The sequence below is a fragment of the Diadema antillarum genome, unplaced genomic scaffold (assembly GCF_040938485.1).
Source record: "Diadema antillarum isolate AM-2024a unplaced genomic scaffold, OU_Dant_1.0 seq00000082_RagTag, whole genome shotgun sequence".
NCBI lineage: Eukaryota > Metazoa > Echinodermata > Echinoidea > Diadematoida > Diadematidae > Diadema > Diadema antillarum.
Genome location: NW_027271175.1, coordinates 2,261,317 through 2,272,622, shown reverse-complemented (window position 1 = coordinate 2,272,622; position 11,306 = coordinate 2,261,317). Strand labels below are relative to the sequence as shown.

The window sequence follows — 11,306 nt, the reverse complement described above, 5'->3', positions numbered from 1 at the left end:
CTAAAACCACCTTGGTCTAAATTTAAACCATGTCATGTGTAACATCGAAGAACTGATTTTGACTGTTATCTGTTCTCAAGGAATGACATTACCTAACCTGCTGACGGAGACGTTAAATCTGGGCACATTTTGAAAACATGATGAAACATTGTGTAAGTCTATTTATTATCATTCATATTATTACACTCGCACTGATAACGTTTCTTTTCATAACATTAACATTTACACACACATGGAGATTGGATCAAATCCGTCCAGTTCATGTGGATAAAAAAGTTTTGCAGTTAGCCATGAGGAGCGTAATGACGAATAAAAATGCGCACAATTCCCATGATTTCTCTGTGTTTCTCTAATGATTTGTCAAAAAGTACAACCAGAATGACTTATGTCATTTTATCAGCAGCAGAGGTGCACATAGTTATAATGTAGTTGCATTTGCTTTCCCCTTCAAAAACCTATGTGTCTATCTATAGGCGTGGATTATTATGGTAGACTCCGTGGCTTACCGCTATTTTATGCACACAGTTATTTGAAGTATAAATTACAAATTTCAGTGTTGAACAAAATATACACATCTTCAAAGACTTTGGACAAAAAGAAAACAATAGTAAATATATTTACAGCGCTTAAGCTTGAAGGACTTCTTCCAATGATAATTCAAGGCGCGACCTCACAAATTATTGTTGGTGAAACATTAAATGAGACTGGACAAATTGTGCATGAGCATTTAAAGGTTTACAACTTTTGGAAGTAATAGATGGAGGTGACACTTTGATAAAACATTTAGTGATGTGATGTATATATATATATATATATATATATATATATATATAATCAAATAAATGTTTTATGTTATAGATGTAGCAGAGAATTTGATAAAACATTTGAGTGATTGTGTATATATCACAAAGACTGTTTATAAATATCGTAATATAATTCAGTCTATACCATTCATTTCACCTTATCTCTAAGAAATACTCCACACAACAGTATCTATTGATTTCGAGACATTCTTCTGCTACGTAAAGAAAATATTAAGGGACTATTTATTGATAACCTGAAAGTGTATTCTAAGAAGATTGATGTGAAATGGTCATTTCATGGATACGTTACAATGACAATACCATTACTCATAATAATAATAATCATTATTATGATGCCACGATACTGCATGATCTGTAGTGGCTATGCCGCTTGATCAAAAAGAGAATATGAAAAAAGAATGAATCGATTGTCCAAACAAGCTCAAACAAGTACTGATATATTCACGTTAAAGTCGCACATAACACGCACAATATCCAACAAATTCAAGAAATATGTCGGAAGACCACAAGTAAAGTATGAAAAGCAATGACAATCGGCACTGTTTCTGCTTCCACTAATGCGATCGAAGAACATGACAGTTATGAGCCATGTGTTTACAATGATTTTCCAGTCATTCGTTCGTTTCACCAAATAAACATAAATCGAAGGTCTTGAGCAACTCCACACTGATAAAAACGGATCCGTCAACTCAAGAAATAGTGACATAACTATTTAATTTCATCGCAAAGTTTAGTATGATGATATGCAACAATGTGAAATGCACATGAATGTTGTTCCACGTTTTTTATCTTAAGGCTCAAAACACGTCATGTCCAGAACCTTCGAAAGACATTGTACCACTTATTATCCTTTTTGCAGCTGTGATTGTACAGTCGACAATAATTCACAAAAACACTTCGCACACAAACACGCTAGTAATCACGTGACGTGAATCGTGTTTAATCACTACTAGGACTCCATTCACACTCATGAGGTGGAACACTCTAATGCGCTCTTGTTCCCTTGTATCTCGTAGTCGGTGTTCCTATGGTTTCTTGATGCCTAAACACTCACATTTCTCCCTGTTCGTGGGGACTTGCTGCTATGACAACATTTTATCGCCTCACTAGTTTCAGACCACACTCGTGACTCTGCAGCAAAAAGGAACAGCGTTTCAGTCGTGTTCATCAAGATTGGTCCAGCAGAGTTCGTCATTATTATCGTGAGTGTGAAAGAAGACACATGACTAACAGGTATCGACGTTAATGAAACAGTTTTCCTATACAAGCGAAAAACGTTGATAGAAGCAGCAAGTGTATCGACATTGACGCGCGTATAGTAGCTCCACTGTCAGTCGTGTATACGTACGGTGACGTCACCCTGACGTCAAGGAGTTCGCCAAATTGTTCCTCTCGACCTTTGACCTTCTCCTTCTCTTCCGGTCTGCAGTCCATCCAGTCGACGCTGAAACTCTTTGGGAATCCCAGATCCACCTGGCTTCGCGACTCGTCGAACCGCCAGTACTTTCGATTGCGTATGAAATACGTGTTCCACGAATAACCTGTCATGTAATAAATTGAATTATTGTATATTAGACAAGGCGATTTTATTTTGCTGTAATGGCCCTTGAACTGTATATGTGACCCTGCACCTCAAAACAAACAAAAAGTCGCCAGACATGAATTTTTAGTTAAGACCATATTCTGAAAGAGCAGACTTTAAGCTTTAAAATGATGTATAACCCAAATCAAATGGACTCCCCTAACCTATCTAAATATTGGAAAGAAAGCACAAACTCAGGAAAAGTGTGAACTGAGAAAAGAGGCTCTGAAGTACAGTGTCTATTCAAGCGCTTAATCTTTACCAAACCGTGCTGGCTGTGCGATGAATGGGACAAAAAACAGGAAGTAAACCACCAGAGTAACAACAATGAAGGGATTATCAGATTAAACTGAAATTAAGCATGCCTCATTAACACATTCTGTCCATAATTAATGCTAACTTTCAAAGCAGTAACACTATCTTTACAAAAGTTATTAGAGTTGAAAGTGAAGAGTGTGGACAAGGTTTTTCAGAAATGAAAAAGGAATTCTAAAGACACACCTAATCACACTATTCTACCAATAATGATCGACATAAACTGCTAAAAAAACACACTTTCCTGCCCGTTTTATGATACCAAATTTTAGCATAATGTAAAAGAAGACCCGCTCTTTCAGAAAATATGAAAAAGTCAAGTTCGGCTAGGTTGACCCATTTCACTTATTTTCAGTTCTCACGCAAAATCAGTGTGTGCGACTTTATGTTCGTTTTGAGGTGCACTGTCACATATCAATATCACATTATCATATTCTTACTTCATCAAGAACACGATTTTTTGTTTTTTGGTGAACTCGTGCAGGCATTAAATTCTTTGTTGATTTTGTTTGCATATGAAAGTCGGGTAGGTATATGCGCTTGACTATTATTGCCATATTTGTTCTCACTTATGTTTGCTACTGCTAACAGTGTTGCAAAGTTTTATGAACTCTGGCAACACGCCTTGTCAACTGTACGAAGAAACTGTGTCCCAGCAACACGACAAAGCTTGAAACCCTGAAGCCGACCAAAAGGGAAAAAAAATCGATTTAAGCAACATCTAAACTCGTTTCTGTAGGGTGTTGGGGAGGTTACTTACCATCATTATATCTGAAAACGGCGTCTATATTGTGTGGCACCCCGAGCCAGTTTGCTTTGATTGATTTCGGATATCCGTGATCCACTCGCTTCCTGTACTCGTCGAACCGCCAGTACTGTTCACCTTTGAAGAAATACGTCTTGCCCGTCCGGCCCCACGGGAGAGCACCATCCACATCATCCGGCAATCCGAGTTCGTAGGTCTGGCGTGGATATCCGGGAACTTGGTCGATTCCTTCGTATACCCAGTAATCGGACCCTGTCATGTTTGGATAAGAAAATCCAAAAACTACCTTCTGTGAATATGACTTCCGGTGTTTTTGTATTTGCCCTCTTTCTAACTCTTGTAAAATTGTCGTTACCTAAAAGTGGTTTAGAGCCCTGTGTAGGCGTTGACTCATCTCAGCATCCCAGATATATTGAAATCTAGATGGAGTGTGTTTGTGATCTTTCCACGAGTTTAACAATTTTTCGGCAAAGAGTTCATGATATCAGCTATATAACAGTTTTGAAATGTGAACATATAAATCCTTCTATTTCACATTATTCACTCAACCAATGACGGGGATTGTAATTTCCAATGAGATTCTCTTAGATCACAGGGGATTTTTAATAAGAAAAAAGAAAAAAACGAAGATTCGATACTCACCCTTGAAGAAGAGAAGCTTGCCGTCGTATCTTTCGTAGGCTGCGTCTATCTTGGAGGGAAGTCCGTTCCAGAATGAATCGATTTTAACGGGATAGCCCTCCATCGGCTTTCCTTGCTGCTGCATTCGCCAGAAATTCTTCCCCTGAGATGCAAATCATAATACGAGTGTTTTGTCCTTTTTAGCTTCTACTCTATTCTTTTGGACACAGTTATGACGGTGATGAACTTTGCAGTGGAGAAGCTGGCAGCGACAATGATGATGGAAACTATGACATTGATCGGTTACTTCTAATTACACCACCATCACCACCACCTACGGCTACTACTAGAAGTCGCAGTAATGAGAGTAGATATCCCAAGTTCTGCAGTTCCTATTAAATACCACTCAAAATGCAAACTTGTACTTAGAAACAATAATGGTTCCACATTTCACGTCTTGGACCTTGAAGATATAATCCCGATGGCAGCTTGTCCATAAAGCTAAACTGGAATGATATGTCTGATATTGTTCGAACAATCATCGCTGTTGTTTCTACTGTTGTTTACCAATCCGCTATTATGATTCACACTGTAAAACCTACTTATTCTTATATCTGATTGAGCATATTATATTTTCACTCATTTTCTCTTTGTTAAAATAATATTATATTTGAAAAGAGACATCCCTTTGATGACAATCTGCTCATCAAACTTGTTGTACCTGCACGTCGACAAGTCATACCTTAAAAAGAAATAGCTCCCCGCGGATGTAAGCCACGGCGTTGAAACTCTTGCTACACCTATCGCTGTCGGGGTCTGGGGTGGGTTCAGGCTTGGGTTCAGGCTGGGGTTCTTCGGGGCGCTCTCCGGGTGCCACCACAGGGGTGTAGGTAGCACTGACAGGTGGCCCTTCAGGATTAACACCTGAGACACAGAACAATAGAAAAAGAAATGAAGAAATCTCAAGGGCAACTCAGCTATCATGCTCTCTGAACGTGAAACCGTCAATTTTATATGATTCTCATAATATCACGCCTGATCCTATATATTTCCACGCAGACACTATGATATCTATTATTGCTTTAATGTTCGTACAGTCACAAGATGTATGCTACAATTTCCCATTACATTTATGCGCTTGAAACAGCTTTCCCCCAATACAGTATAAAACTGACTTCATGCTGTTTGTATTTTGTCAAAATTCATGTTCTTAATACATTGTAACATAATGTTAAGTGATAAGGTTAAATTTAGTTCCCTGATGCAGACATCAGGTGATTTTATTTCTGAGCTTTCATCATTATTAAAAATATCTAACGATGTGTCCTGAAATCTGAATATCTAATGTATATATATATATATATATATATATATATTTGCCGACATGAAAGCGTTTAGCTGATAGAACTCGTATTTCTCGAACTTCTTGATACGTTTCCTTAAACAATAATGGACAGACATCTTGCGGGTGCCTGGAGATAGGCATTCTTTACAAATTCACTTATTAGCGTGTAAGCATGAGCAGATTCATCATACAGAATCCGTGTGACGCACAAAAAGAACCATCCTTGAGTGGTAAAACGGCTTGTCGAAGAAGACTACAACAGGTGCAAAAATGATAAACAGAGAAAATGGAATCATCATTTACCGTAGAGGGACTGTATGCCGTGCAGGTCGTCGTACGATAGCTGGAAGTCTGCGCTGTACCCGAGGTAGAAGGGTACCATGAGGGCAGACAGGTCGGACGAGTGGCCCAGGCCCAGACTGTGGCCGAACTCGTGGGCGGCCACCATGAACAGGTTCGTGCCTGCCTTGTCGAAGACGAGAACGGTTGGAGGGGGAGGGACAGGAGAGGATCAACGAGAAATAGATAGGAAGGGAGAGAGAGAGAGAAGGCATAGGAATTGGGAGGAGGGCAGGATAAGATAAAATTCGTCATTCGTCATACTAGGGGTGTACTTGTTGTGATTGTGACTGGAATGTGATTTAGTACGACAATTCAAAAGCACAGAAATGGGACAGGAGTAATACAATGACTTGTATTTTTGTTAACCATTACTTCTAAGACTATTAGCTACTACTACTTTTCTTAATCCTGTAGCTCATCCTGTTCCTTCTCCTTTTCTTCTACTTACTCTTCTCAAAAAGTAAATTATTTCCTAATGATGATTTGAAAGGTATACTGGCAAAGAGGTAAGAGCTCCCGTAAGTCAAGTCACAGCACGAGACACTCTCGTACTCTGGAAATAACCATGACATTTCGGTAGTCGCTTTCTCACCCTCTATTGTCCCAACAGTGAACGTTTCGTGATCGTCGAAATGGGCGTCCCCTCCGATACCTTCCCCGGGGAAGTAGGCGTGGGCAAGCGTGCCACCCTCGCCGTCAAACGCGAACCCGTCCCCGTGCTCGAAGACGACGAACCTGATGAGGATGTCGGCCGGTGGTGACGTCACTCTTGTGAAGGTCAGGGGTGTGACGTCACTCCACAGCTTGAGGGCGCGGGAAATCTCCCTGTTAATCTCGGCTTCGGTTAGGTCTGGCGAGTAGTTCATTATTCTGCAATGAAACAATGAGGGCGTCGTGTCGAGACTACTGTAAATTCGGAATCGTTTCCACCATTCAATACAAGATAACGCCATCACCCACCTTGCTGTTGAGCTAAAACACAGTGTTACACTTTTTATATTAAAACATAGTCACTGTTTACTCAAACATTACAAAGCTTATAAGAGAAATAAGCATTTTATACAGATTCGTTGGGAATCGTATTAGTTCTCATCCAACGGCACGAGATTTTCATTGTTTTCACCTCCACCACAATTGAGAATGTTTTATGAATTCAAACACATTTTATCATCTCCAGAAATATTCATATCTAAGGCCCTAAATTCAGATAAATAAGCTACTTGGTTGGAAAAACAAAAAGGCGCAAAAGACAAGAAGTTGTTTCAGATGAGAGTTTAAAAATCGCTTGTCAACAAAGTCGTGAACCACTCACCTATAGGTAATATCATTATTTTCCCACTTAGTATTGGAATGGGCGAACCGCTTTCTCCTCACTTGATCCGGTTCGTCGCTCGGCGGGACGTCGGGTAAACCGCATCGGGGCAGCGACATCAGGTGAGTGGTATCCGCATCCATCTGTCCGGTTTGTGGCAAACCGTACAGCTGCTGGAAGTGTCGGATAGCAGAGTGGTAGTCTTCCAAGCGTCGGATAGAACTGGCCTGGGGATTTGCGGGCTCAATGTAGCCATACTTATTCAAATATGCCTGGAGAATTTAAAAAAAAAACACAAATAGACATACACATCATGAATACATAATGAATCGAGTCTCTGATGTCGAACAGAAAGGTACACAAAAAACAACAACACACCATCAACATGTTACACAATACTCCAAATTTCAAGCAGTGACAAAGTTATGACTGTCGTGTCGTATGTGACAACAGACAGAGAAAAAAAAATAAAGGATAATTCGCAGATTCAGTCGAACACCACTATACAAGTGGCCCCAAACACCGTGAAATAACTGATCTGTGTGCTTTTTACTTAATCTTTCAATGTGCAGGCACAGAGAGCATGCTTACACACAAGCATACAAACACACACACACACACACACACACACACACACACACACACACACACACACACACACACACACACACACACACTCAGACAGAGACGAGCACACACAAAATTGATCAACTTGGCAACTTAGACAGAAAAAAAAAACATTTTAAACGGAAAGACGTGTAGTGTTTCATTCGAGTTTATTTCATCTGCTCATTTTTCTCTGTTCGTCCAACTAACATCTTCCTCTATCATACTACTGCCTCTAGTAAACTAGATAGGAGTTACTTCACGGAAGCACCACAATACTTGGCGCCCCCTTACGGTGGGTGCATGGCAGGACGAACGCCCACTTCTTCTGCGAGTCCTGTTTTTAGAGTCACAATGATTTCGACCCGAATCCGACTTCATTTCAATCCCGGCAACAGTCTAAATACTGTACTAAAGTAAGTGTAGGCATATTATCCGAGCGATTGATGATAATTCCTGCCTTATGACGGTGATGGAACGAAACGCAGGTCTATATTTGACAGTGACGACGGCACCAGAAATTTGTCTTCAAATTTTACTCTTGGATCAAAGAACAACCGCCCTGCATTGAAACAAAATCAATAAACAAACAAAAGCAAAGCAAGCATGCAAAGTAAAACGATGAATCCGAGTTAACGTATCTAACAATGTTATAGGGCCATATTAGCGCTTCTCTTTCCGAGACATCACTACCCTCGACAAGAGATTTTATTTGGGGGGTGACAAAACAACAAGTAAACTAAAGTTGATTTCCGGATATTGTCATTCGTGGTTGCCTAGAGAAAATTATGATAAAAAATGTAATGATTATGACCTTAATGATTATGATAATCATTGTCCTGAAATGGTGCACTATCCCACTATGTCTGATTTATTCTAAAAACATCTGGCATTTCCTCAATTTGTCAAAATAAACAGTTAGAAAAAAGACCGTCATATCCTTTGATGAATTACAGTTCTTCTGGATGTTGTTTTTTCTTGCCACTGAATGGATTAATAAAATGATCCCTAACTTATCACGATCTGCTCATCATCATGGCACACGCTTTCTCATCTCCCATCTGTCCTACATAATTTCTGCTGGAATCGTTATCATCATGCACACTGGAGGTATTGTCTAGATATGGCGGTAGCCATGATATAGATTTTACTCAGACCTGCATTTCTCGCATAAATAGAATCCATTCGATGCTCTTGTATAGTTTGAATCATGTTCACAATTATTTTCACTATCGTCCATGCACAATAATCACATTCAATAGTTTCAAATGGAACTCATGCTGCGGACAGTAAATACCGAAAAAAAAAACCCAACTTAAAGTCGACAGACGACATGACTATTATTTTAAACCTACGAAATTACTGGAGCGTTGGCGATTCTATATTACGTTTATGAAGACCAAAGTTAATTTGCAGCCTTTTCCTCTTTCCTTTCAGACACTGTGACAATTTCCAGAAGAGTTTTTTTTTTCTTTCCTTATTTTTCTATTTGTTACATGGGATAATTAACACTTATGACAAGCTACGAAAGCAAGGACGGAATAAAATCTCTGGGATTTGATGGTGGCACCCGACTGGTTACTGACTATGTCTTCTTGTGTTGGTCTGGGTAGGCATTACATCACTCTATCTGATAATTTGATTGCCATATTATATTTTGTATTTTTTTAACATATTCGACAGATATATCTTTGTTTGCCCGCTTGTCTACGTGCTTTCCGTGGGCCGCCAATACCATCGTTTCTTTTTGACTGTATACATACAAAACAATCTTTCTGAACAAATGTTCGAGAATTTCACAAATACGAGTGCTCAAGATTCTCGTATCTATAAACGCTAATAAGTTAAAGTATACGTTAGGAAATAATGACCAGTGCATCGTTTGATTCGAATTTACAAAATCAGTGAAGTTTCTATGCCCGATTAATGAGGAAGTTTTTATCGCCTGTTCGACCATGGGGGTGGGGGGGGGGGTGGGGAGTGGGGGAACCTGCAGAACTCTATCTGTGTAAATGAAAGGAGTTCAGGTTAAAATCAAATCAAGATATATAGCGTCTTTGCAATCAAGTTATCTACCCACCCCCCATCACTAAAAATGATCTCAGATCATGGGATGACTTGGTATGAGGAACTAATTATGGTGACGAGAAAAAAAGAAACATAAAAAAAGACTGAAAACAGAGAGATGAGAAGAAGCTTATCACCAGAGAGAAAGGTCGAGGAGGGGTGACTCTGGATCCAATAAACCAGAAGGGTGGAGCGCCAAATCGAGGGCTGATGAATTAGACTTGAGAACGAATGTAAGACACCAGGATGATAGCAATCTGATTTTAAGCAATTTCGAAAGCCGGCGCGCGGAGGGTAATCAGAGTAGCATGCAAGTATCTTACATCAGGCTCTCTGAGGATCACCAACCCATCATGCTGACGGGCTGTTTATAACCCGGTTGCCGATGGAAATGACAGAATATTACAGAGGAAGTTGGGAGAATATGCGACCCTGGTTAAGGCCAGGAAATGAAGAAAAGGACACTTTAACTTGAATGAATCGTGAAAATTTGATTAAATGTGATCTTCGGCATGAGGGGGAGAAAAGAGGGGGGGGCGAGTGAGAATGGAAGAGGAGAGGGGGAGAGGAAGAGGAATAAACAGAACGGCATGATCATCAGGTGGTGCAAGTGTAGCCGCAAGTTAGTGCAATTATACTGTAGAAGTTCTAGTTAGTTTTGATAGACATTTATTGTGTACACTTGGTACAGCATTCACTCGCTTCATCGGTTGCTTCTTCTGTATTAAAAAAAAATGAGCTTAAAAAAAGGGGGGGTATTTGGCTGATGAAATCAAATCGACTAACTCGATGAGTCCAATAAAATATCTTGAGCCGATCTAAGGACAGACTTACATTGAGTTAATCTAGCAACACTGATGAAAGGGAATAAGATGAAAAAGAAGAAGATGAAAATAGGAAAAAGAGAAAAGAAAGAAAGCAAGCAAGCAAGCAAGCAAGCAAAAGAAGAAGGGAAGTAGAAGGTGAGGGAGGAGGAACAGAATATTAATAGCATTAGAGAAAGAGGAAGGAGAAGACGACGACTATGAAAGAGAAGAAGAGGAGGAAAACAAGTTGTATGAAGAAAAGAAGAAGAAGAAGAAGAAAAGAAGAAGAAGAAGAAGAAAGTAAACGAAATTAGAACATGATTACGCGGTCAGTGTACAGGATAGTCTGGTGCACACATAGAAACACATTAACGGAAATTTCTGGGTCAAACCCTGATAACAAGCAGCTGTCCATGTTGACCTGATTCTTCAGTGTCCGAGTCTTATTGCTATGACTAGTTTTCCGCATGCTTCAATCGAGGCAAGGTCGGGCAGACTACAGACCGATCGGCAAAACCTCGGACAAACTCTCTGGTTGCCATGGAGACTCTTGAGGAAGGAAGTTGACATTACATCGTGTTACCAGTGTTTCAATCCTGCGTGTCATTTCTGCGTGGCTCGTGTAATCGTCGAACAGTTCTCACAAATGTTCGGATGAACTCTTTCGAATCATTCGAAACAGACGCAATATATCATTGCCATAGATACTAATATTATATG

At 39.8% G+C, this 11,306-nt stretch overlaps 1 protein-coding gene across 1 annotated transcript in view; it reads right to left on the bottom strand.

The window, feature by feature from the left end:
• Positions 1-1,918: 1,918 nt before the first annotated feature.
• The window catches only part of LOC139726260 (matrix metalloproteinase-24-like), a 32,053-nt gene continuing 22,665 nt past the window's right edge, over positions 1,919-11,306 (bottom strand). Inside the window, exons 2-8 of the mRNA XM_071637326.1 lie at positions 7,108-7,379; positions 6,380-6,665; positions 5,757-5,919; positions 4,851-5,032; positions 4,130-4,271; positions 3,482-3,739; positions 1,919-2,365 (exon numbers count right to left, since the gene is read on the bottom strand). Coding sequence (XP_071493427.1) covers positions 2,067-2,365; positions 3,482-3,739; positions 4,130-4,271; positions 4,851-5,032; positions 5,757-5,919; positions 6,380-6,665; positions 7,108-7,250 — 1,473 coding nt within the window. The 5' untranslated portion in view covers positions 7,251-7,379 and the 3' untranslated portion in view covers positions 1,919-2,066. The remainder of the gene's footprint in view (positions 2,366-3,481; positions 3,740-4,129; positions 4,272-4,850; positions 5,033-5,756; positions 5,920-6,379; positions 6,666-7,107; positions 7,380-11,306) is intronic.